The 27,916-nt window shown below is 35.7% G+C and overlaps 1 protein-coding gene across 5 annotated transcripts in view; it reads right to left on the bottom strand.

Annotated features, from left to right (window-relative positions):
- The window catches only part of PIBF1 (progesterone immunomodulatory binding factor 1), a 175,264-nt gene that overhangs the window by 111,042 nt on the left and 36,306 nt on the right, over nucleotides 1-27,916 (bottom strand). For all 5 annotated transcript variants that reach the window (XR_011527894.1, XR_011527896.1, XR_011527895.1 and 2 more), the window contains exons 8-10: nucleotides 27,720-27,901; nucleotides 26,422-26,547; nucleotides 12,715-12,813 (exon numbers count right to left, since the gene is read on the bottom strand). Coding sequence is in view for 2 of the 5 variants with exons in the window: in XM_070578441.1 (XP_070434542.1) it covers nucleotides 12,715-12,813; nucleotides 26,422-26,547; nucleotides 27,720-27,901 (407 nt within the window). In the remaining 3 variants the exon portion in view is untranslated. The remainder of the gene's footprint in view (nucleotides 1-12,714; nucleotides 12,814-26,421; nucleotides 26,548-27,719; nucleotides 27,902-27,916) is intronic.

The raw sequence follows: 27,916 nt of genomic DNA, 5'->3' as shown, positions 1-27,916 counted from the left end.
CCTTATTTCATCAATTATTTACTGATCAGGAACTACAGTAGACAAATCGTTGTAGTATCTGTTCAGCACCCCTTTATCTAGGAATTTTATTTGCTAAACTATTCCTACCCCCAAAGCATGTTTTAAACCACCTCTGGAGACAACTGAGCAGTCTGGGCATGGGCATGTAACCCAAAGTGGGACAATAAGCACTTTCCCTCTGGGAAATCTGACACATAAACACTCCTGAGCATATCTTCATTGTGTACACTCTGTTTTACAGAGGGATTCTAAAGATCCTGAATTACTATTTTTAAAAAATTTTAATAAACTATTTATTGCAGAATAGTTTTAGATCCTATGTTATTTTTGCCTTCTTATCTTTTCCATTTTTAAACATCTCAAATCACTTATTGATGTGACAATATAGTTTTATTTTTGACCCAAGTTGTATTTATTTCCTATATATATAGTGAGTTCATCACATTCACAACCATTGTCAGAAAAGATAAATTCACTCTTCTGCCATCTTAATTTATATTTTCTGTTTTTTGCTTCTTTGCTGTTTGCTTTGTTATCTATCTTTTGCTATAAGATCTATGCTTTTTCCCCCCCATCCTCTGGTAATATGCAAAGTATATTGTCTGTTTTTAGTTTAATTAATGGCTTCATTCATGATTTTAAGTGATATGCTTAAATATATATTTCCTGATAAAACTACTGATTCTTATGAAGTTTGAGGTAATTATAATTACACAATATTATATATATTATATATACAGTATTTCCTGCTACCATTAATTCTCTAATTTTAGTCAAAAGTTGCTATTTTTGCCTCTACTTATGTTAAATTATTATTTTTATGTTATAATTTCCCCTTAACAATCATGATTACAAGGTGTTTTGTAACCAGAATGACAACAGTTATTAAGATGTAATTTTACATTAACTATTCTTTGCCAGTTCTTTTACACCTTGACATCTCAATTCACAAGTTCTTTGATTCTTTCTTTAGTTGGTGAGGTTACAATTTCAAGTAGGTTATTCAGGAATGTCACATGGGTAACAGGCTTCCTCAGTCCTCACATGACTAGTCCCTTCTCATCACTCAGGATGCAAAAAATGTCACCCTTCAGATAACCTCACTTCCCTGAATCACACTGCGTTTTATATCTTTCAAATAATTGTTACTATCTAAAATTATCTTATTTTGTTATTCGTATATTTTCTGATTTATGCCATAGAAATGTGAGTTCCACTGAGACAGAGATCCTTTCATCTTATTAAACCCTCAATCACAGTGCGGAGGAAGCGCATGGCACAAAGCAGGTGGTTAGTAAAGACCGCTGAGTGAACAAAGTATAAGTTGTGGATGAGAAACTTGAGCTCAGCCTGATTTATTTTTTCCTTAGAAAATGACTCACTCATTCAGCCCAAATGCTTCTAATACTGTTCCTTTAATGCTCATATTTAATAACTTCACTTGGATTTATTACATTGCTCTTTCCCATCCTGACCCACCACCCCAGAATGTCGTTAGTTCTGCTAAACTGCAGATTCCTTATTTCAGAAATTTCCTTCCACTGTATCTCTAAATATCTATTCCTCTTCCATTTTCTTGTTTTCTTCCCCGGCACACTAATATTTTGAATGTGGATATATGTTGTCTGTTCTCCATGTCTATTATCTCCTCTCTAATTGTTTTCATCATTTTGTCCATTTTTTTTTTTTGGTTTGCTTCTGCTTTTAAACCTCCCCCCGTCAAGTTGCCAATTCAGTTTTCTGGACCTTTTGACCTTTCTCTTTAATTCTTTTTTAAGTACATCATTTTTCTAGGTAACTTTTCTCCTGAACGTTGCCAGTTTCCTTCCATTTTATTCTACTTCCATATCTCTGGTTTCAAAAAGTCTATGCTTTCTCAAATTTTCTTAGTTGTGAATAACTTATAATCTATAGTCTTCTTCTTAGATTCCTAGAGTAGATACTTCAAAACGTTCTCTTTATCTTTCATAGCTTTTATATTACTCTTGCTGTCTCCCTCCATTTAAGACAATATTTACATATGTCCCATACTTGTCTTCTCTGACCCTTAATCACTTATTAATCTTTGAACGAGGGCAGTTCTAGCCAAGCCTTCATTTTGCCCCTTTTCTGTTTAATGAGACATTATTTGGGGACTGTCCCACTCTCCAATGAACTGGAAGACTAAGAAAATATTATCTGCTCAGCAATTTCCTTGCTTAAACGAGGAAAGAAACCTGGAATTGTAAGAAGTCAGTCTGGAAGCTTATCTTTGTGTTTTTTCTAAACTCCTGTACCCATGGTCAAGTTTACCAGATTGGAAGTTTATAAGTGTTGCTGCGTCTCATATTTTGTATTTATTTCCCTCTTTCTGGGAGAGTTAGTCATTTTGATGAAAATTCAGTTTAGATTAAAAGTTTCATCCTAACCCCTCAGATTTTAAACAATGCCATTCAACCCATGTGGTAGGAAGCATTTTTCTCTGTATATTTTATCTGTTTTACAGCCACTCAGTTTGCTTTATCCCAAACCCCATCACTCCTGGTTGAGAATCTAAATCACATCAAAGAAAAATAAGATACAGTAAGTGATCACTAAGTTCAGTCTTACCATGAATGGACATTTACCTAGTAGATAAATGGTAAGATACACAAGCAAGGGAAGAGAAAAGGTTATTCCTAGCAAAGAACATATATCCAGGGGTGAGAGAGGAAATATCATATATTTAGAGAACTATAAGGGATCAATTTGTCTTGAGTATAAAGGGGAGAATCAAAAGAAAGATCTGAGTCTGGAATGATAGGCAGGGAGTCTGTGAATGACCTTAAATGCTAAGCTGTGCAGTGTGGATGCCATTCTGTTGAATGACATGATCAGGGTTCTCAGTTTTAGAACAATTACCCTGGAAGAATGAGTGATGAAAATACAGAAGACTAAATTGAAAGAAAAGACTTCAGAGACTATTATAAATAGTTTAGACAAGGGAAAATAAAGGCTTAACGAAAGCAGTGGCACCTGGGATTAAGAGGAGGGAAATGAGATATATTTAGAAATTAGAATCAACATGGTATAGGCTTAGCTAAAGTGTCAGAGAGGCCTTTCTTGACTATCCTACCATGGTATACCCTGCCCGAGACATTATTATTCCTCACACCACCTAGTTTATAGCAAGTAATTGTAATAATTATGTATCTGTTTATTTTCTGTCTCCCTCAATTGACTCTCAGCAGAGGCAATCTCCAGTTTATTTACTAACGTATACTAGCACCTAGCACAGTGACTGGCACATGGTAGGTATCAATAAATATTTGTTGGTTGAATAAATGTGAAGCGGAGTAAGGGGAAAAAAAGTAGCTATGAATCATCAGCTTTCTTGTTTAAGTGCCTGGGCAAATGATGATGTTAGTCAGAATGCAAAACTACGAGAGGAAGAACAGGTCTGGGCAAGAGGATTAACTGAGTGGGGAGAGATGTAGCAACCACTTAAGAGGTTATTGTACACAATTACATCATGACACCAGTTAAAAAGTAATAAGAAGCTGATCTAGGAAGATGGCAACAGGAGTGAAGAGGATTTTAGAGATACGACAGGGGTAGAGTATATGAAATGTGACAAGTGATTACACATACGAGCAAGAGGAAAGAATTATTATTCTAAAGATTAAAACAGAAATGGCTTAAAAAAGATGGTGCGATTTACAGAAGCAAAGTCAGTCGAAGTAACTTTTTCTTTTGGGAGGGGTGAATGTGGGAGGAAGCTGAATTTGTTTCAAAAATACTGAGTTTAACGTTTCAGAAAGACATACAGATAAAAATGTCAATCAGGTAGCCAGAAATCTGAGTTTACGAGACATAAGAAGAGGTATGCTTTGAGTTTAAAAATATTGTGGGTCATTTCCTGAAGTAACAGTTGAAGTTGAGTAGAAGATGAGACCCTAGAAGGACGATAGATAGAAAATTAAAAGAAAAAGGATCAAATGTCATGAAAAGAAAAACTGAAGAACTGTTTCAGGTTAAAGGAGACTGAAGATAACTAAAAGTTAATATGCATGATTCTCGACTGGATCCTTTGCCAGAAAAAAAAACTGCTATAAAAAGATATTTATTAGGACAACTGACAAAAATGAGCGAAAGTATTGCTATCAATGTTGTCCTGAATTTGGTATGTGTACTGTGGTTACATAAGAGAATATTCTTATTCCTAGGAAATAAACTGTGAAGAGGTAAAAGTACATAATGCATTTCATCTATTAAACTATTAAAAAAAATAACGTGTGTGTGTGTGTGTATAAGTGGGGAGGGGGGAGAGAATAAGAATGATAAAACGAACATAAAAAATGTTAAAAAGGGGTGAATCTGGATAAAAGATATACAGGAGTTCTTTGTACCATATGAAATTTGTACACATATGAAATTTGAAATAAGAAGTTAAAGAAGAATATGGACCAAGACAAAATGCTAGAGCACAGTTGTGATTTTATAAGGTAAAGAGAGAATCCATCCCCTGAAAGTGATGGCCATTCAGAGTTATTCTGGATTGAGGAGAAAAGAGGTTTATGTCAGTGGGTATGGAAGGAAACAGCATTTCTCTATACGAACTGTTCCACTTAACCAACAAAATAAGCTGATAATTCTAGTTCATTTCTGTACAAAGATGTTCTGTCCCACAGAAATTCAGGTTAACAACACTGGCATCCATCATTAATTCTCCTGATACAGAGTAAACATCCTTTCTGACCACAGAAGCCTCTCAAGTCCTTCTTTAAGAAAAAAGACAGACAGCAAACAATGTCAAATTGCTGTGTGTGTGTGCGCATTTTGACTTGTTGCACAAAAACATTCAAGACATGTTCTTCTGAGGTGGAGGAGAATAGGTAGGAGAATAGGTAGGGAGGAGAATAGAACCAGTACTATTTAAGCTCAATTACAAGCAATAAATTATCCACGAATGGTTAAAAGACTCTCTGGGCCATTGTTTCTGGTGGGACAAGGAATTTCAGATCAGACTAATACCGAATAAAGAAGAAAGAAGATAGATGAGAGGTGGCATAAAATAAAATTCATACATTGTGATCTGAATGTGGCAGTTTCTTATCAGTTCCTTTCAGATCTTTATATCTAGACTGAAAGGGAACACATATTTTTCATCTCAGCAATAAAAACTTCTTAATGCTTTCATGTACACTATATTACCACTAATTCCAAAGCCTTTACTGAGAAAGGCATAGAATCACTTGCGGTAACTTGGGATGTAATGAGTACAGCTTGAGATATAATTTATTGCAAGTTGACAAGTATCTCTCAGACAGAAAGCAGCTTAAAAGCAAAGAAAAAATTTTAGAATAACATGGGGCTAGACTATTTTAATATAAACAAAGCAAACCTATGGGCAAATAGAATACTGCAAGGAATAAGAGAAATCAAGTAAGAAAGAAAAGATAATTTTATAAATTCCGGAGAATCATTAGAGTGGTCCTTTAATGAGAATATTTTGCAAATTATCAAACAAAAAATATTCAGGTACTAAAAAATTTCCTTTAAAAAGTACGAGTTTATTGTATAGTCTTTCTTTCACAAAGAAGTATAATAAGAGTAACTTGATATAGGCTTGAGAATTAGGATTTCTGCATTCAAATAATAATAATTATGATGTCAATTACTTGATGTAACCATGAAAACTAAGAATATGAATAAAATTATCACAGAGTTTTCTAAATAACACAAAATTTAAGTACAACACGATAGCTTTTATTTCAAATCTCAACCCCCCTTAGTTCCTTAAGTTTATATTGGAAACGACACAAACACTTACTTGCCTGCTCAAGAAGCCAGGAATAGATTAAAAGACAGATAAACAAAGATAAAACAATATAAGAATATGATAAAAAGCAGAAAAAGTGTGTCAAAACTCCTCTTCTTGGAGATAAAGCACAATTTAGGACAGTTGGCTTCCACATGAAGATTTAAACTAGCTCAGTATGACATAAAAATCACTTACTCTCCTCACCTGATCTCTTAATCCTGCTCACATTTGTCTTCTAATTAAAAAATGAGGACAAAATCTTACTATTATCAGAGAAGCTGTAGGGTTGAAAACATAATTTCGAGTAATATCCACTTAAAAATACAAACTGAAAACTATTACAAATATATTTCAAAATATGAAATACATAGTTTTAAAAACAAGTAAAACAAGTGTAACTGAAAAAAATACTATTAAAATTAATTCTGGATTGCAAACTTACACTTTAGTTTCAAACACAGGCCTCTCATGTAGGATCCCGCAGATGTAACAGTGTATTCAACTTATTCTACCATTTACACTGATTGAGTTTAAAACCTCCCTTTTTGGCAGAAAGAATCCTCAGAGTGCGTGCAGAGATTCAAAGCAACAGAACATGACACAGTAACTGTTCATGTTTATGAAAGCTGAGTATTTGTTACTGATTATCAAACTGTTGAATTTGAATTGAGACATACACAGGCCTTTCATATGCCTGAGAAACATCCACTTTTTTGTAGAAAATTAAAGCCCTTGAGTTAAAAAGCCTTTTCCATTCATGTTTGAAAGTGGCATACTACTTCCTTATATTTTTCTTCATAACAACACATCTTGTTTAACCATTAAACAAGGCATTTGATATAGAAAAAGTTTTAACCTAAATGAAAAAGCTGAGACTAATTATACCTGACTAGAAAACTGTGTACAGACATGCCTGAGGCTTTACTTAAGCATGATTCAGGGAAATTACAATCCATGGAAAGAGCGAAACACATTTGTTTATTCCGATTTTGATACAAAGGAAGCCAGAATCACATTTGAGTATTAAAAATTCCACATCTAAAAAACAAAACAAGGGGCCGGCCCGGTGGCGCAGCGGTTAAGTTCGCACGTTCCGCTTCTCGGCGGCCCGGGGTTCGCTGGTTCGGATCCCGGGTGCGGACATGGCACTGCTTGGCAGCCATGCTGTGGTAGGCGTCCCACGTATAAACTAGAGGAAGATGGGCACGGATGTTAGCTCAGAGCCAGGCTTCCTCAGCAAAAAGAGGAGGACTGGCAGTAGTTAGCTGAGGGCTAATCTTCCTCCAAAAAAAAAAAAAAAACAACAAAAAAAACAAAACAAATATTTTTCCTTGAGTTTCACTATACACAAAAGATATACATGACATTCTCAAAATATGAATTCAACTATTCCTGGGCAATCTACATTCAAAAGAATTTCAGTGGATATTTAAAAAGTACATAATGTCCTTTTCAAATAATAGTCCTAAGCACTAGGTTTTTATTTTGAAAAAACAAAAGAAAAGTGAAATGCAGAGATTTTAAAAATAATACTCTAAAAACAGCTTGGGTTCACCATTCCTTTTGCACGGTAACTTAACCAGTACATTAACTCTTTTGAGCTGTTGTCACGGATAATTTCAGGATCAAAAGGAACTTCACACTCTCAAGCTACCCACTTAATGCTTCAATCCTTACACGCATCTTCCCACTGAGTGCCTGGCCAGCTGATGCCTGAACACTTCTACTGATGGAGAATATATTAGATGCTAAGGCATTCTGAAAAGCCCTATTAGAAAGTTTATCTTTACTCTTTATTGTAATGTTTACCCAGTGGTCCCAATTCTACTACTTTAGGTCTTACCAAGTGGGAAAACCAGCTTGTTCATATGAGAACCCTTCAACTATGTGTGGACAGTTTATAAACTAGCACTAATAGGACATTTTTTAAATCTTTCTACAGTACTGGTCATTTTCCTAAGACCCTGGTTTTAAAGCTTGGCTGCCCAGATTTCAACATGATTCTATAGCTGAGATAACCAGTGACCACAGTGCAGATATAACTTCTATTGCTGTAGGATAATATTTCCATATTGAAATCTTCCAAGTTGTTTTTGCATTTCAATTCTAAACCTATACTAACAGCATAGGTTCTCTGGACCCACGTGTGTGATCTTATATTTATTCCTTAAATTTCATTCAGTTCATTAATTCTGCCTGAAAAGACCTATCTGGAGCCTCAATCTGTAATTCAATTTGTTATTCTTCTTTGTTTTATTATATAAAGTGTTTTTACTTTTACCCAAATCACTGATAAAAATGTAGAAATATAGTACTAAATGCAGTAATATAAGACTACAAAGCATAAAGATGGCCATCATAAACCTATCTCTTGATTATTAATGATTCTCTAAAAAACATTTGGGTAAAGTCCTTCAACAGTTCCTAATCCATTTACCTAACCTTGAATTGTGCCCCTATTTTTCCCATCTTGTTTAAAAGGATACCATGGAAAGTCTTGGCAAATCACTTGTACACTAACTTCATTTCTCTGCTTTCCCAGTGTAACATTCCTATTAGAGATGGAAATGTAGTCTGCTTTGATTTATTCTTAGAGAACCCACCCCCCCAACTCTTGGTCATACTTGCTTCCTCTGATAACAATCTTAAGAACCACTACAAGTATGACTGCTTACTGAGCATAATCTAAGCCAAACACTTATAATATGTAGGCCTAAAAACAACTCTGAAAGGTTGGAATTGTCATCCTTATCTGAGAAGGAAAAAATTAAGTTTCATAAAAATTAAGTAACTTGCTTAAAGTTTACACAAGATTGCATCAAATCATTATGCCAAAATTTATTATGAACTATCAAAATAGCATGTGTAACAGATCTACTAATCTGTTCTTAACAGTCATGAGAATCGATGCTATTTGTTCACTCCTTTTATTTACTTCCATTGTCCAAGAGGAGTGTTAAAGGATTTAATCTCCAGGGTTTCTCAGTTATTAAGACTTGGAACTCATATATGAGTATTCTTAGAAGGATTCTGTATTTGCATTTAATTAAAAACACTTAACAAAAATAAGAAACACACTCAGAAGTTTCAATATTTAAAAAGCACAAAAGGATATATTGTAAAAAATCTACATCCAACATCTGTCTCCCAGCCACCTAATTTCTGGTTCCACAAGCAATAGCGTTTATACATACATAAGCAAATATACACAAACATAAAACATACTATATTGTAAAACAGGTACAAGAATAGCCACAGGAATTCAAAGAACAAAATTTTAGAGTCAGTTTGTCAGATTTCACTAAAAAGTTTTTTGAAATTTTTGACATGAATTGTATTGAGTTTATATGATATTAACTAAGGAAGAATTAAACTGTGGAGATATCCAGAATCCTACTTTTTTGAAGTCATCTAGCAACATTACAACTTTAAGCAAGGAGTTATAGTTCAAAAAACAGAAAAGTACCCTCAGGTGTTTTAAGCATTTTGTTAAACTCCAAGCTTATTTTGAGTTTTAGATTCCCAGATATTATTCTCATTCATTTGTGCAAGAAATCCTGTAACGTCCTTTGAAGTTCTGGGCATTAACACTTTTTGCTGCTCATGGGTTATTTCCAGTATGTTGAGAAACACTTTTCCTTCGTCTTGATTTTAAAATTATCATAAATATTTAGGTTTGGCTGGAAATGACGCTCTGAATAACCAAGGTTTTACTACCACTTCAAGGAATTAAGAATAAATAAACTTCCTCTCATCTGGTAGTTTAAAAATGATCTGTTCCAGTGTACTCAATATACAGTCATACAGTGCTTAATGACCGGATACGTTCTGAGAAATATGTCGTTAGGTGGTTTCGTCATTGTGCGAACATCACAGAGGGTACTTACACAAACCTAGATGGTACAGTCTACTACATAAACTTAGGCTATATGGTAATCTTATGGGACCACTGCTGTACATGTGGTCTGCTGCTGACTATCATCAACTTTTGTTCTTTTGTGAGGAAGACTGGCCTTGAACTAACATCTGCTGCCAATCCTCCCCCCTTTTTATTGCTTGAGGAAGATTGTGCCTGAGCTAACATCTGCGCCAATCTTCCTCTGTATTGTATCTGGAATGCCTCCACAGCAAGGCTTGCTGAGCGGTGTGTGGGTCTGTGCCTGGGATCTGAACCCGTGAACCCCGGGCTGCTGAAATGGAGTGTGTGAACTTAACCTCTACACCACCGGGCCAGCCCCTGAAAAATATCATCACCTTCTGAATAGCAAAAATTCATTTAGTAGGAGGCTGGCCTTGTGGCATGGTGGTTAAGTTCAGTGTGCTCCACTTTGGTGGCCCAGGTTCAAGGGTTCGGATCCTGGAGCAAATCTACATCACTCGTCAGCTATGCTGTGGTGGCAACCCACATACAAAACAGAGGAAGATTGGGACAGAGGTTAGCTCAGGCACGATCTTCCTCAAGCAAAAAAAGAGGAAGATTGGCAGTGGAAGTCAGCTCACGGCAAATCTTCCTCAGCAAAAAAAAAAAAAAAAAAAAAGACAAAAGAAAAAGAAGAAATCACTTAGCAAAGCTAAATAACATAACTAATTGAACAAATTATTCTATAATAGAAAACATTTCTATAATACTACCTATGTGCAAAATATATACAAACATTAAATGACTGAAGTCTCAATAATGCAGAAGATACTTTTAGATATTAAAGCATCCCACAGCCTTTAGAATAAATACCAGTTGCTAGTGTATGGACAAGTAGGACAAAAAGGATTTTATGTGTCAGAGTTTAGGATATTACAGAGCTTAGTATAAATATAAATTAGCCAATTTTAAGATCAGATGTACTATTCTCTTCTAAATTCACAAAAACATACAAAAGCTACCAAGTTATGAAATTCTGCCTGAATATAAGTTCTGGTTTACTAGCTAAAATCTTATGCTTTCTTTTAAAGCTTGTTAGTTTGTTCATAAATATTATTCTGGAGTCATTACTAAATATATCACATTAAAAAAAATCAACAAAAAGCCAAGTAAATCTTTTTTTTTTTTGAAGAAGAAGATTAGCCCTGAGCTAACTGCTGCCAATCCTCCTCTTTTTGCTGAGGAAGGCTGGCCCTGAGCTAGCATCCGTGCCCATCTTCTTCTACTTTATATGTAGGACGCTTACCACAGCATAGCTTGCTGAGTGGTGCCATGTCCGCACCTGGGATCCGAACTGGCAAACCCCGGGCTGCCAAAGCGGAACGGGCAAACTTAACTGCTGCGCCACCGCGCTGGCCCTCAAGCCAAGTAAATCTTTAGTGGACATCATATAGATTTATAAATGAGAGGGTTAAACCTAATAACAGATAATTTTAAGATACGTTGTAACAGCACTCCAATAAAAATAGCTGATTTATGAATTTATTTTATATTAAAATTTTTGGAATTAGACACACTTTTACATTATAGGAAAAGTTTCTTTAATATTATATTTATTAAAATTCCTCCATGAGTCAAGTTTACAAAGTTGACGTAAATTCAAAACCATGACAATTTGAGCCATTCTAAAAGATTCTAACATTCTAAAAGATTAACAGGTTAATTATATGAAGACAACTCAATTTTTAGTTTCGTGTATTGCTTAAATCACAAATTAATCTGAAGTCTTCATTTAATAATTAAAAAACCCACTGAGCTTATTTTCAAAGCTTATCAGTATGTGAAAGGTATGGAAACTTTCTGTACTATTTTAGCAACTTTTCTGCCCGAAATTATTTTAAAAGAAAGTTGGGGGAAAAAAATGGCTTTGTTTGCTCTGCATGTAGAGGAACCACTGAGAATTCAGTGTTCAATGAGGTAATGATATTTACCTTAACACTCATCAGTGATTTTCCTTTTAACTAGGCTATTAAATACCCTTTTCTATTGATAAATTAAAGACTAATCATTCTCTTTCTTCCCCTCCCTCCAACACACATGAACTAGAACACAGAGATTTTTAAAAAAGGAACTGTGGAGTGTACAATGGTACAGCCACTTGGCAGTTAAGTTCGGTAGGTTCTTTTAAAGTAAAAGATTCATCTACCCTATGATTAGCAATTCCACCCCTGGGTATTTATCCAAGAGAAATAAAAACATATGCCCACAAGAAGACTTGTATAAAAATGTTCACAGCAGCTTTATTCACGATAGCTCCAAAGTGGAAACAACCTAAATGTCCATCGACAGGTGAATGAATAAACAAACCGTGGTCTATTCACACTCAGCAATAGGAAGGAATGAACTACTGATACAATAACAAAAATGGACGAAAATATAACACTGAGTGAGAGAAGCTAGACACAAAAGAGTATATACTGTAGGATTCCATTTATTTTTAGGCCAGGAAGAGCAAAACTAAGCAATGGTGACAGAAACTAGAAAGCGTTTGCCTCTTGAGGTGTAGTGGTTGAGACTGATAAAGGGGTATATGGAAACTCTGTAGGGTGACTGAATTGTTCTGTATCTTGTTTCAATATATGCAACAATTACATAGGACAAAAATAATGCATGAAATTAGACTTGAATTGAAATGAAAATTATACTCCTGTTAAAAACACAGGGGCTGGCCTGACGGCACAGCGGTTAAGTTCGCACGTTCTGCTTTGGCAGTCCGGAGTTCACCAGTTTGGATCCTGGGTGAGGACATATGCACCTCTTATCAAGCCATGCTGTGGCAGACATCCCACATATAAAACAGAGGAAGATCGGCACGGATGTTAGCTCAGAGCCAAGCTTCCTCAGCAAAAAGAGGAGAATTGGTGGCAGATGTTAGCTCAGGGCTAATCTTCCTCAAAAACACCCCAAAAAACAAGAAATATATTTTCTGAAAGAAAAAGTAACAGAGACAAAAACTGAAGAGTTTTAACATTTCTATTTTCAGGATGCTTACCTGTCTAAGAGTTGATAATGTTTTTCTAAAGCATCTTTTTCAGCCATCACTGCTCGGTCCTTTTCAGCCATGGCATTATCCCTTGCTTCTCGGAGATTTCTAAAATTTAAACATACATTCAGTTATTCCAAATACATAAGTATCCATCTTTTAAGGATTCATAAATGGGCTTGTTTGGAGTTGAACTATATGACAATCTTAAGGAGCCACTAGAGGTTGGTAACCCAAAGTGAATACTATATGAATCTGCCTAGCTTGGTGAGTTTCTGTAGCAGCATTATCAGGGCAGGTGCAAAAATGGTCTCTCTCTAAGTGTTACCTTTCTCCACAACTTTTCTCTACATGGGTTAAAGGCAGGCTGAACAGTTTGCATATACTGTAACTTGTTTAATCCTTATCATAATCTAATGAGGTAGGTACAATTACTCACATATTATCCACAAGAAAACCAAGGTTTTGAGAAGTTAATAAATGTTCTATGAAACACTTTAAGTGAAAGATATAATATAGAGATCACAAGCATCAAAATGGGAATGAAGTTTGGGATACGAGGAAGAGAACAGCTGAAATAACGGACCTTGGGATATCACTTGTAGAGGAAGGGAAGAGAAGGGAACCCAGAAGGGCTGATAGATTAGGACAGAGTAGAAGGAACAAAGGACACAAAGTCTTAAGAAGATGACAAACAGATAAGTGAAATGAGTTCTACAAGCAAGACGGAAGACTGGAGACTGCTGTTGGAGAATGGTGATTTGGAGGTAGAATAACACTTTCAGTGATAGAATTTCGGTTGATAACAAGATCCAGGGTGTGATCACTGGAGCAGCTAACTGAAGCAGAGCTGAGATGAAGGGCAATATTCATGTAGGGCTCAAGGAAATGCAGGCAGAGTATAGACAACTCACCACTTTCAGTGCTGATAGCTGAAACTGAAATTGACAGAAAGATATATTCAGTGACAGTTAAGGGGAATGTCCAAAAGATGGAAGGTAACAACAGTGAGTATTAGGAGATGAAACAGCCAGAAACGAGCCTTCCAAAATCAAATCTTGTTTTTTAATCAAAGGGGAAGTTTGGATCAAGAAACAGGGGGTGGCCCGGTGGTGAAGCAGTTAAGTGTGCATGCTCTCTGCTTTGGCAGCCGGGGGGGGGTTCTCTGGTTTGGATCCCAGGTGTGGACCTATGCGCTGCTTATCAAGCCATGCTGTGGCAGGCGTCCCACATAAAACAGAAGAAGATGGGCACAGGCGATAGCTCAGGGCCAATCTTCCTCAGCAAAAAGAGGAGGATTGGAGGGTGCATGTTAGGTCAGGGCTAATCTTCCTCAAAAAAAGACTAAAAAAATACACAAAAAAGAAAAATACCAACAGTAAGCTTCTTTCAATCTATTTTCTTTTTAATTCTCTTCTCTAACAGAGTTAGAACATAAATAAAGGGTGTAACATAAACGATTTTGCTCACTAATCCCTATAAATCCCTTCTGTTGCACTTTAATCTATTTTATAGATGAGGAAATTGAAGTTTAGAGAGCTTAAGTACCTAGCCCCAAGTCACACAGCCTAAGTGTTAAAGTCACAATTTGAGCCCAGCTCTGTCTTACTCCAAAGCAAGTGTTTTTTATATCATCCTATTTCCCATAAAGAACTGGACTGGATTTTAGAATTTGCTTTTTATTATTCATGGAGAATGTCAGTAGGGAGTCATGAAAACCCCCACAGTTTGAATAAATTTACCTAAGAACTATTGGATAGAAATGTTTAGCAGTCATACTTGCTGCGCCAGTACTCACCGTCATCTTTTGCAGGGTGGTATTAACAAATTTGAAATTTTAAAACACTTCAACCAATAGAGATTCATCAGGAAAACGGTTTATGAGCCAGAAATACAATAATTTTTTTAAAAACTGGAGTACAGATAACTCTTATTAAAAAGAAAATAACTTTGGTATACTTTTATTTAAGTGGAAGTGCATTTTAAAGCAGATATCACAAAATGGTATGTCATTATTTTCTGATATCATCCTGATTGCAATTACCTTCAAAAAATATTCTATTATCAAACTAATTGAAACATGAAAATTTAATTTTATACATAGAATAAAATTATCAAAGTATATTAAACATTTATATATTTTTCATTCCTAGATGATTTATATTTTAGTCAGTAAATCATTACAACTCGGTTGCAATTTTCATTTTTCAAATATAGCCTCATTATTCTATAAGTTACTTCAGTATGAAAATTCCAAAGAGATCATATTTACAGTACTAATTAATCACGAATGCTTATTTAGTTGGTAGATAGGGAAGCTTCAGTCTCTAACTATACTTCCTTTCCTACAACAATGGACGTTAGAAATATGGGCATAAGGAAAGAAGGCAACAATGCCTGGTTCCAGTAATGGGTACCTGAGACACATTCCTACTTCTCACCACACGTGGAGGTCGGGCACAGTGTACACTAAGAGTATTCCTGGAAGCCACTGCTACTCAGAAATGGCTAGCAATAGTTTAACAATAAAAGCAAGTCACAGGGAATGAAATAAAACCCAGAATAAACTAACACCAGGGCTTATGAGGAGGGATGATTAGAGGCTACTAGTGCATTCACATGCCATGATCTACATCATCCAGCTAACTATAATTAGTGCTATATAAAGGCATAAACAAAATTCTACGGCACAAAGAGGAGTTGATTATTTTTAACTGAAGGAAGAGAAGTGAGTGAATGAAGGGAAGGCAGTTAAGTTGGACTCTGAAGAACAAACAAGTAAAGGCAATTCAAAAAGAGAAAACTGAAGTGAACGGGAGAAAGTCCTGGAAGCTCAGGCTTCTATCATTTGGGCCTCTCATACATGTTTGCTGGTACAGATTTCTGTGTAAACCCATTCTTTTTATCAGGTACCAGACCTTTCATATCCTTCCCACAACATGCATACTACAACAAGAAGCAACACAATTCCTTTTAACATAAAGATAGAGATACTTCCTTTAATATTATCAATTGACTTTTAATGCTTCAAATTAACTCTAGAAGACATAAACTGAACTACTCTTCTACTGACAAGAATAATAGTAATAGCAAACACAGAGTACTTCCCATGTGCTAGAACTATTCTAGGCACTTTACATATAGTAACTTATTTAACTTCACAATAACCCCACAAAGTGTAGGTTGTATCATTACCTCCATTTTACAAAGGAGAAGACTGAAACACGAGAAGTTAAATATTTTCCTATGGTAACAGCAAGTCAGCTATGGAGCCCAAATGTGAACCCAAACTGTCTGCTTCTAGAGTCCATGCTCATCATACCATGCTGCCTCTCTTAAGAATCCCTTTGTTTCACAGAAGTTTTCTCCTTGGGAAATTCTGTCATTACGAGATTTATATTATATGATTGTCACATAGAACAGACAGATGTTAAAGCAAAAACAAAGCTTGACAGAACTGTGAATTCATTATACACTTGTTTTTATGGTCTTTTAAACTTAGATTGGTTTGATAAAACACCAGACGGACTGTATTCCTGCCACAGATAAAACCACAACTGCTGTATAACTAATAAGTTACCCATTTTTAAATGTTAAATGCACTAGAAAACCTAACAGAAATACAATTACAGAAGAAATAGCAAGAATTCAAATGTTCTTCAAAAGACAAACTTGAGAAATTGATAGAAACTATCTGCAGCATGCATAAGCTAATGAAGGTAAAGTTTCCAAGTCCAAACTGAGTATACAATTAAATGCAATTATAATTACAGAGAATGATGTTGGGAGTTTGCCAACTGGCTAACATTACAATAAATGTTTTAAAATACAGAAATTCAAATATTTCATCCTTAGAAATGCTTTTAGAAAGCCAGTATTTGATTCCAAAACTGTTTTTCATGATTCTTTCATGTTGCTTCCTATTAACTCCATCCCCCATATACACACACTTATCTCTCCCATCCATTCTATATTTGTGTGTGGGAGGTAGGTTGAGAGGAATGATGGCAGAAAGGGAAAAGATCTTATCAATCCTACATAAAATTCAAAAGTAAAGCGAGTACCCTAGTATGATAACTAGTGCCCAAATAATGTATTTTTCAACTTGAGGCACTTTTTAGAGTGAAAGAGGGTGCTATTAATAATTATGCCAGAGGAACAGGCATAAACCAGGACTTCTGTGGACAAATCACTGGGAGATATAGTCACTTAAATTATAACATTCCAATAAGAAACTTAAAAAGTTAAGTTCTTAATTATTTCTCTAAATAAAAGAATTTTAATATTATAATAAAATAGATGTATTTCATCTGCAATCTAGTGTATTTGTGCAGAGGTGGCTTCAAACCCATAAGTTTATCCAAAAGTATCTCACAACTGAAACCTGCAACCCTCAGGACCGAACATACAATAACAGCAAACTTCTGTAGAGGAAGGAATGTATTTTCTTACTACTACAAGATAAATTTCATGATACTAATAGGCCAAATCTAAATTTATACTTGAAAAGTGGTAAGAAAAATGTTAGAAGAATGAGAAAAACTTTAGGAACCTTTGAAATTTTAATAGGAACAAGTCAGAATTTGACAAAGCCAAGAGCATGTCTTAGCCTGAATAATCATCCTTAATGCCTCAGAACTTGAAATTTATCAAGAATAAATAGTGACAAAAACATGATAGTCAGCAGAGCTCAACAAGCACAACTAAGCAGCCCATTCTCTTTCTGCTTTCACAGAAACATATTTCAGTTAATAAAAGTGAATATATTTGGGCCGGCCCAGTAGCACAGTGGGTAAGTTTGCAAGCTCCGCTTTGGTGGCTGAGGGTTCACGGGTTCAGATCCTGGGCATGGACCTATACACCGCTCATCAAGCCATGTTGTGACAGCATCCCACATACAAAATAAAGGAAGACTGGCACAGATGTTAGAGCTCAGTGACAATCTTCCTCAAGCAAAAAGAGGAAGACTGGCAATAAACGTTAGCTCAAGGTCGATCTTCCTCACCAGAAAAAAAAAAAAAGTGAATATATTTTTTTCCAGTTGGAACAAAAAGGGATTGAAACAGGCTGTTTATATGACAAGCTTATTTATAGGGAAAGCATTTGAATTAATCACTTCTATCTTCAGATTCTTCTTCCTGGACAAAAAAATAAAATGGCTCATTTCCTTATCTGATGTATTTGATGGCACAAAAAGAGAAGGGTTGGAAGTGGATTATCTGCTGTTTATAATCAATGACTGATAATTCTTCCTTTACTTAACATAGATAGTTGGAAAGGGAATGAATAGGACATGAAAAAACAGCAAAGTGGAAATTTTATTTAACAATTTCTTGGGAGAAGCTATGCATTTTAAGAGTAGAAACTTTCTGAAATTACTGTTGACTGAATACACTACACTTTGCTATTCCTTCGTTTTAGTTGGTGCTTAAGTAGGTGTTTTTCATTTTACAAATGTAAAAACGGCCTAAAGTAGATAAAGATCTAAACCAAATCATGGTTTAAAAAAATTATGAAAAGTTTAAGCACCAAAATGCAAAACACTCATTTAAAATCTGTTAATGTGTCCAGCTTTAAAAAGTAGCTGATAGAATGAAATGTAATATACTAAAATGAAACTAAGTTAATCTGGTTGATGCTTAACTGACTATTATATGTCAGTCACCATGGTCAGTCTTGATCAAATCCACCTCATTATAAATCCTTACGTAGGTTTTCATCTAATCTTATAATCATCTGATGTCTCAAAAGTAGGACCAATTCATTCTTTTATTCAACAAATATTTATTGAGCACTTACTATGTACTAGACACTGGTACATGAGAATCAAGAACTGAACAACAGATAAAAATCCCTCCTCACACGCAGATTATGTTCTAGGAGGAAAGAAACCAAAAGTAAGCGAGTAGGTTCTAAGTGCTCTGGAGAAAACTGAAACAGAAAAGGGGCTAGTGGGCAGCAGGCGTGGGGGCCTGGGGATTTCACAAGTTTAAACAGAGTAGTCAGGAAAGACATCAGAGAGCAGGTGACATCTGAAGACTTGGAGAAAGTGAGGAAACAGGGCTCTAGGGTATCCAGGAGTGGAGGGATAAGCAGTGGGAACTGTACATACAAAGGACCTGAGGTGGGAACATGCCTAACAGCTAAAGGAACAGGAGGCAGTATGACTACGCAAGTGACTAGGACAGAGAAGTGAAATGAGGAAGGGGTAATTGGGCACTGATCACACAGTACCACAGGCCATCATAAGTAGTTAAACTTTTACTGAATGAGATGGGGAGCCTTTTTATCCAAGCAGAGGAATGATCCAATTTGACCTACCATTTAACAGGAACTGTGCTGAGAATAGGTGGGCAAGGGCATGGAAGGGAGCTGAGGGACCACTTAAGAGACTCTTGCGGGGGCCAGCCCGGTGGCCAAGTGGTTAAGTTTGCATGCTCCGCTTCGGCAGCCCAGGGTTTCGCTGGTTCGGATCCTGGGCGCGGACACGGCACCGCTCATCAGGCCACGCTGAGGTGGTGTCCCACATGCCACAACTAGAACGACCCACAACTAAAATATACAACTACGTACTGGGGGGATTTGGGGAGGGGAAAAAAAAGAAGATTGGCAAGAGTTGTTAGCTCAGGTGCCAATCTTTAAAAAAAAAAAAAAAAAAAAAGAGGCTCTTGCGGAATTAAAGCAAGAGACAATGGTAGCTTGGGCCAAGGTAGTATCTGTGATGTGATAAGAGATCATAAATTTTCAAGGCACAACCAAAAGGTCTTGATGAACATGGAATGTGAAAAAGAGAGAAGAGGCTGAAGATGACTTCAAGGTTTCGGTCTGAGTAAGAAGAGTTGCCTTTGAGTTAGATCAGACTGAAGGCAGAGCAGGGTTGCAGGGACAGAAGTTTGCTTCCGGACACATCAAACGTAAGGTGCTTATTAGGCAACTGCAAAAGATGTCAAGGAGATGAGGAGGACCAGGAAAGGGAGTGAGTAGGTAGAGCCAGTGAGGAAGGGCAAAGTCAAAGCGTGGTATCCTGGCAGCCAGTTAAAGAATGTGTTTCCGGGAGCAAGGAGTGATGAAGCGCATTAAATACTGCTGATAGGTCAAGAAAGATAAGAACTGAGAACCCGATGACTAGATTTTTGGCAAAATGAAGGTCTGTGGGGGCTTTAAGAAGAATAACTTTCTTGGAATGGTATAGCGGCAAAAGCTGGCTAGTAGATTTTTAAAAACAGGGTTAAAGAGTGAGTATATAAAACTCTTTGAAGGAATTTAGCCATAAATGGGAGCAAAGAAATGGGGTGGTGACTAGAGAGAGAAAATGGAGATAAAAATGGCTTTTTAAAGATGGGAGAAACAACATATTTACACATAGCTGAGAACTGCTGAGAACTATCTGGTAGTAAGGGGAAAACTGCCAATCGAGGAGAGAAAGGGGAGAATGGCTAGAGCTGTGTCCTAGAGCAGGAGAGAGGGGACGAGCTCTAGTTACAAGTGGAGAGCCTGGGCCTAGGAGAGCAGTGTCAGAGAGGTACACCCTGTCAAAAAATTGTACCATTTTATAGAAAAATAAAGGCTTCTTTACTAATTTTCTAAATTACAAATGCTTTTACAAAGTTATAATGATTCATATTCACCCCTCAAGCGTGGAGTGGGTTTGCAAACTCTCTTAAAGACAGAGTTTCTTTTCTAAATAAATTACCACCAAAATTATACTTTCGATAAGAAATCTTTTGTCAATTTTCATAGCCTTGACCAGTACAATGAGAGTCTGCATTGCATTTACAGTCAGATGTATCTCGTTTTACCAATTAAAGTGTGTAATCATAGGCAAAGCACACTCTCTCAGTGTCTCAGTTTCCTCATTTGTAAAATGGGGAAACTAATACCTATGACCTCAAAAAATGTCCCATTTAATTGGCTCTACAATGTATGTAAAGTGTTGAGTACAATGCTTGATGCATAATAGGCACTCAATAAACAGTAGCTGTTGTTAGCATGTTACCTAAATATGAAAATTGAAATTAATAATATGAAGGTATTCAGTTAAAGAATGACGCAATAATTACAGTAATGCTTCCCAAGATTTTTTATTGTATAAAAAGAAAATGATAATATTTGTAGAGTACTCTGGGGAAAACAGAGAAGACTGCAGGAGGGGCTTTAGCAGCTTAAGGGCTGAGAGGAGTGATATCCAGGGCACAGCAGAGAAAAGTTTCTAGTAATACTGTGTGGCCTTAGACAAGTACTTTTGGGTCAGAGCTGCCATATTTGTAAAAGATCAGGAATTAATTGTTATCTTCCTTTCTAAATCTTGTCTGCACCCTTGAGGTAACGGCCACGCCTGATCATCCATCTCTCTGAGACTGTAGTGAAGAAGGAAAGCTGGAGTCATTCCTGATGTCCACATCCTGTCAATAACCAGGTCCTGCCAATTCTACTACCTAAATATTCTTTAAATTCAGCTCTTATTCTCTTTCCACTTCTCATTTTCCCTTAAACTTTCTAATAGTCTCCTAACCAACCTCCCTGCCTTAGGCTCTCTTCAACTGTAATCCACCGTGTACTGCAACCGTAGTCATAGAAAAGGAATATATCATGTCACTCTTCTACTATAAAACCTGCAAGAACTCCCCATTGACAACAGGACCTTTTAAAATCTGACCCTGTCCTACTTTACCAGCTTCCCTCACCACCCTATGAACTATATGGTGCAAGTAAATCTAAGTTCTTGCATCTATACAACGAAACTATACATTATATTCTGCAGCTATACGATTGAGGTGAATCTAAGAACTCACTTTGCTTCATATCTGGAACACGCTATATACCTTGAAATACTTAAATATTATTAATTAAGTAGTGAACAAATGTGGTAATCACCTATAGGCATAAAGAATATAGTCAACAATAAAAGATAGCTAACAATAAAATTTCATTTATAATTATTTGAGAAATTAAGATATTCAAAAAGTCATCCATAAAGCCACATGTTTTCAGAATAATCTAAGTGAAAAGACACAGCAGAATATTCTTAAGCTTTTCCATAAAGAACTTGAAAAATTATACAGATAACTGGTAAGATATGAACAAAAGAAGTCCGTTTGCTTGTTTAAGCACTAGAGAGGACACACATTTTTAAAATGATGAATGGAGCCTCTATACACCAGTCCTAAGTCACCTATTGTAATGCATTATATACACGCAACTAACCTCTGTAAATAAACTTAGATTCAAGATTTAAAGATGTGTAATATCATTCCAAGATTCTACACGAATTTCAAGTTTATGTCATTATAGTTTCCTCTTGAGTACTTTTGAAAGATGATAAATTGAGCTCAAGATGGTTTTTATTGATATAGTGGGAAAATAACCTCACTAAAGCAATACTAATTATTACATTTTAAAGCATATTTTAGATCTCCTTTTCCCTACTGCCTTCCCCTTTTCAAATAATTGTAAAGCAATTTGAATTTCCAGATTCTGTGCAGCATCAAGAACATAATGAATACCTCTAACAAACTCGACCTTACCTTTTCACAGTGTCGCTATGAGAATAGTTCTTTCTGTATTTGAGACTACTTTAGGTAAAGGTAGTTTTACTTTCTGGAAAAACTAATCAGCTGAATTTATCTTTCCTTTCTTTATTAGCACATAGTATTAATTAAGAACAAATAAGGTAGCCATTTTATGGACAAATTTAGACCAAAACAAAGGGCATGCAGACCCGCTATGTTTATATAGTGCCATTTATGAAAAATGGTTAAATGCTATGGAGATCAATAATTAAGAATAATTATCTATTTTCTACAGTGCTTTTTTTACAATAAACACTTCCATAATGTTATAAGTTGATTTTTATATAATGCTCATTTTACTTAAATTGTCAGTACAGTGCATAAAAGACATTTTAAGTATTTCATATAGGCAAAAGGTATCAAAATAACTACCATTTATATACGTCTTTATAACTTACAACGTACTCTTCACATATATTATCTCACTTAGACCTTATAGGCCACCCTGCGAAAGAGTATTATTAGCTCATTTTATAAAAGAGGAAATTACACTTCAGGGATATTAAGCAACAAATTCAGTCAGCTGATATGTGGTAGAGCCAGAATTTAAGTTTAGTCTTTTGCTTGAAATCTATTTCATAATATACTCCTTGTTCAGGGAATAATGCTTTTCTTCCAAATGTGTATGAGGATCTATATATTTGAGTCATATAATACCTACTAAGCAAGAAGTTATTTATATAATAAATCTCACCACCACAGTGAGTTTCATTCATTATTTCCCACAGCTTCAAACTCATTTCAAAGCAACTATTAAGCACAGAGAAAGACAACAAAACTCACATATTGAGCCGATGTATACATACACACTATAATCCCAACTATAGTATTTTTGATGTACCCAAATACCCAAGTTCTTTCTTTGCTTATCTTTGCCTTTTCTTAAGTTTTTATCTCTTCTACTCTCTTCCACTTCCCTCTCAACCCCTTAACTTCACAAACAACTGGTATGACTGCAGGGGCAGACACCAAGATTGGATGGCATGAGTTCTCTCTTTCTTTTCCACGTCTAAGGAGAGAAAACAAAAGGCACTCTCTTAATATCCCCCAATGTACAGAAAGCAAACCAAAGGCAAAACATATTTCTCTAATTTTATCTAACTTTCTTCTAAAAATGTTTACTGAGGGGAAAGAGAGGTAAGGAGACTAAGCACAAATATGCAAATATAAGAACTTCATTGATTTTAACTAATAGTGTAATAGCACATTTTGATAAAATACATGTAACTGACACAGTTACACATCTAAGTCCAAAGCAGGTGATTAATTTGTCCTGACACAAAAATATCTAAATGCATAGACCTGTTCTGAATCTCACATTTTATAATAAGGAATACTAAAATCCTTTCCTTAATTAAGTTGTAAGATTTTGGAAGAAATAATTCACAATTTATTTTTACCTTGTTAAAGACTAGTGGGACATAAGCTGTAACTCCAGTTAAATCCTGCTGTAATGAGGAAACTGATTCAAAAAGATTCTGCCGCATAAACTACAGGGTTGGATTATTGTGAGGTTAATAAAATGATAAAGGTGAGCCTATACAACTAGCTGGCTTGGAGTTCCTGTGCAATTCGAAGCCATTCGGGCCTAGGCTGTAGTTTGGCACCACCCGGTGGCAACTGTCTACTCTAGCTTCAATATCCACGGGGTCATTCTGGGTCCCCTGTCCGGCTGAGGCTTCCAGGGCAGCAGCCACAATCACAGCAATCTCCTGGCTAGGCACTATCCATTTTGATGTGGATATGGACTCAGGTAACACTGGGGAAGAGACGACCTGCTTTCAGCTTCCCTGCTTCCAGAAATGGTTCTGTCGGCTGTTTCCCAACCTACCTCTACCAACCATCTTAGACAAGAGGGGCTAATGTATCTAAATTCATGTTACCATTGATGTATTTCAGAGAATTTTTTTTAAAATAACAACAAGTAAAACTAAAAAATCAGGAAATTCTCAAAATGGTTACACACCAAGATTTATGTGGCTATGTGGATTGTTTGGAAATAATCATATATCTTATTATGGAAACAATCCTATAAATTTTAAGATTGTTAGTAAATAGGTCAAGAAAAGCCTACAAAATCCATAAAGAATTGGGCCAAAGGACTAAAAGTACTTATTTATAAAGCAGGAATAATATCACCTACACTACAGGTTTATCTCATGTTCAGTTCTTTCTCCTGAGATTCACAGCTTATAGTCAACTTTTCTATTTGCATATCTCACAGACACTTCAAATGAAAATAAAATAAATTTATCACGTTTTCCAATTAAAGTCTTTTCTTTTCTAATATTTTAAAAACTGGTCACCATCCATGCAGCTGCCCAATCCAGCTGCCCAATGCACCAACCTGGTGACATCCTTAACTTCTTCTCACTCTCCAATCCAATCTAGTCACTGAATCCTGTTGGTTCCACCTCCTAAATATTATTCCAATCTTGCTCATTTCTTTCCATCTCTACTCCTACTAATCCAGTTCCATCATCACTTCTCATCTTGATAATGAAAACAACCTCTAAAAGTAGCCTCTTTGTCTGTAGCCTTCTACTCCTCCAATCTATTAATCACACTGCAGAGCGGTCTTCTTATATAAAATCAGATCATACCACTCATATTCTTAAAATCTTTCAGGGGCTGGCCCAGTGGCACAGCAGTTAAGTGTGCAAGTTCCGCTTTGGTGGCCCAGGGTTTGCCAGTTTGGATCCCGGGTGCAGACATGGCACCGATCAGCAAGCCATGCTGTGGTAGGCATCCCACATATAAACTAGAAGAAGATGGGCACAGATGTTAGCTCAGGGCCAGTCTTCCTCAGCAAAAAGAGGAGGATTGGCAGCAGTTAGCTCAGGGTTGATCTTCCTCAAAAAAAAAAAAAAACTTTCAATCGTTCCTCACTGATCTTAGACAATTGTCCAATGCATGATTTGGACTCCTGTTTCCCTCTTCTGTTTCATCTCTTATCACTACCTCTCAGTCTACATTCTAGCCATACTGAATTATTTTCCGTTTGTTCAAAAAGCTTAATTTTGTTTTGCCTCCAGGTTTTTATACAGGCTGTTCATTCATTCCCTCAATTCCCTCCCCTCCCCTAACTCATAGTCTCACTCTTACTCATCACACAGATGTTAGCATGGGCATTTCTCCCACCATGAAGTCTTCTCTGATTTCTCCCAAGGCTGGACTCGATACACCTTGAGTCCACGTGGTTGCATCCTGTGTATCCTGACAATTTCTCCATTGTCACCATACTTACAATCGTTGTTTCTCTGTTTGTCTTTACCCTCCATTAGCCCAACAGCTTGGTAGAGGCAGAGGTCACCATTGTATTTAGGGCATCTAGCATGTATCTGGCAAACGGTAGGTCTCAATAAATATTTGCTAAGTAAGTTAATTTATTGCTCTGAAAGCTCAAATGTAAACCTTTCTAACATCAACCTTAGTCTGATTTAAAGTCTTGATTGTTGGTAAAGATCAAAATATTATACACCCAAACAATGCTAATAAACTTGTATAAAAATTAAGTCAATTCAAAACAATTTTCTCACTAAAATATAAACTTTCAAAAGCAATACAAACTATAATGATGGTTTATGAAAATAATTGCTATTGAAATAAGCAGCATTTATTTTCCCCTAATACTGTCAATCTCTAAAGGAACCTAATATACAATGATCTAAAAGTAACTGCATGAATAAAAATGATCCTTCTTCAAGATTATCTAAGGTGATGTCTTTCAGGGCCAGTTGCTAAATGAGGCAAATGAAATATTTTGTACTATTATTCCAGTTTTTAAAAATTTTCTGGAGAAATCAGTGGCATGTTACAGGAAGAACTACTGGTACCTCAGTATTCTCTAATTTCCTTTTCATCTCTGTCCTTGAACTGAGGTTAAGATAAGAAGACAAGTTACCAGGGTAATAAAGAGATAGTGGGAATACCAGAGTAAAGAGGCCTAAGGTCTGATAAACTTTGCTCTAAGTTTATCAAAGATCTTAGAACTTTAACGTTCCATTATTTTAGATTTATGACAAATTTTCTTTAATGTATTAAAAAAGACATTTTCATAGAAATAAAGTTTAATCCCAATGAAACTATAAGCTTCAGAGAAATAAAATATCACACAAATTTCCCACTTTCTTTTTTTTTTTTTTACCTGTTTTCCCGTTCATATATTTCCTTAGAGGAACTTCGAAGCTGATCAATTTCTTGATTAGTTTTCAATCTGATTTGTTCCAGTTCATCACGTAGTTTATTTTCATATTCAGTTTTATAATGGTCTCTGCAAGGAGTCAAAAGGAATAGCCATGATTTTCTTTTTTTGTAAAAGACATAGATTTTTGCCCTTCATATAAGACTTTAATATCCTATGTCAAATATGTTCTATATACAATGTTACTTGAAAAACATAGCTATTAGATATAAAGTTTTATAATTTCTAAACATATTGTTCCAAACTAGTTCCATCTAAGATTTCCTTTTAAACATACTGCCCTAAAGGATTCATTAGTACATAAAATGTTAGTTAATTTGTGCTGAATAATTCATCTTCAAAAATATTTTACTAATAGTTTTTAATGCTTATGGCTGGAGACCTGAAAACTGATGCATATGTAATGTCCTTCATTTAGAAATAACAATCTACTGTGGTGCAGGTTGAGAGACAACTAATATTAAACAAAATATAAAACCAAAAGGACTCTAATTGACTTTCCTTTAACGCATAATTATAGCCACTGTGATCTCTTAGCGAAGGTATAAAGCATTACATAGGGCATTAGCAGGAGCACAAACTGATGAAAAATATCACAGGCTAGGAAAAAGGTAATGAATGTGTGAATTCTTAAGGATGAAATTTAGAATTTGTTTTAGCTTTTGATGTGCTGATAAAAATAAGTAACGCAGGGATTACAAGGGCTATCAGTACAAAGCAACTCTAATAGCTTATACACCTTGTTGAAGTGAGAAGACAGGACTGAAACGCAGGAATCTGATGCCAGAGTGTGTGTCTTAAAACAGTATGCAATGCTGTCTCCTCATTCTTCTTTTATGTTTCACACACTCAGGAAAAGGTCAGCTTAGTTAGGCTCTGCATGATTAGATTTTCTTCAAAAAGATACTACTACAGAGATATTTATATACTTTCAAAAAGTACTTATATAGAGACCTTAGTCATAGGGAATTTAAAATGTCATATATGTATGTCATAAGAAAAAAAAATAAAAGTAGTTATAGATATATTCCCCTACCTAAAAGAAACAGGCTTCTGGTTGTTGGAAAAACCAGTGTCTTAAGAAAAAATTAATTAGAATAAGAATATCTTATAAGGAAACAAAGTGAACATCATCCTATAGACCTTAAAAAAATCATTATTCTTCCCCAAAGCCAAGAATTCCCCCAAAGAAGTTGGTGTTAATTTATATCTATTTATATAGAAAATAATGTAAATCTTGCCTGGATGTTACATATTTTTCATACATCTCTTCTCTAGCCTTTTTGGTTTCTTCAAGTTGAGCTTGAAGCCTTTCAAGGCGGTCCTCTTCATGGGCACAGCGAACACTAAGCTCCATGTTTTGGCGATTGAGATATTCTTTATCCTTTTGCAGTAAAGTAACAGTCTGTTGTAAGGTGGCTACCTACATACACACAGA

The sequence above is a fragment of the Equus przewalskii genome, chromosome 16 (assembly GCF_037783145.1).
Source record: "Equus przewalskii isolate Varuska chromosome 16, EquPr2, whole genome shotgun sequence".
Taxonomy (NCBI): Eukaryota; Metazoa; Chordata; class Mammalia; order Perissodactyla; family Equidae; genus Equus; species Equus przewalskii.
Note: the sequence above shows the minus strand (reverse complement) of the source record. Positions and strands in the feature narration are given on the sequence as shown.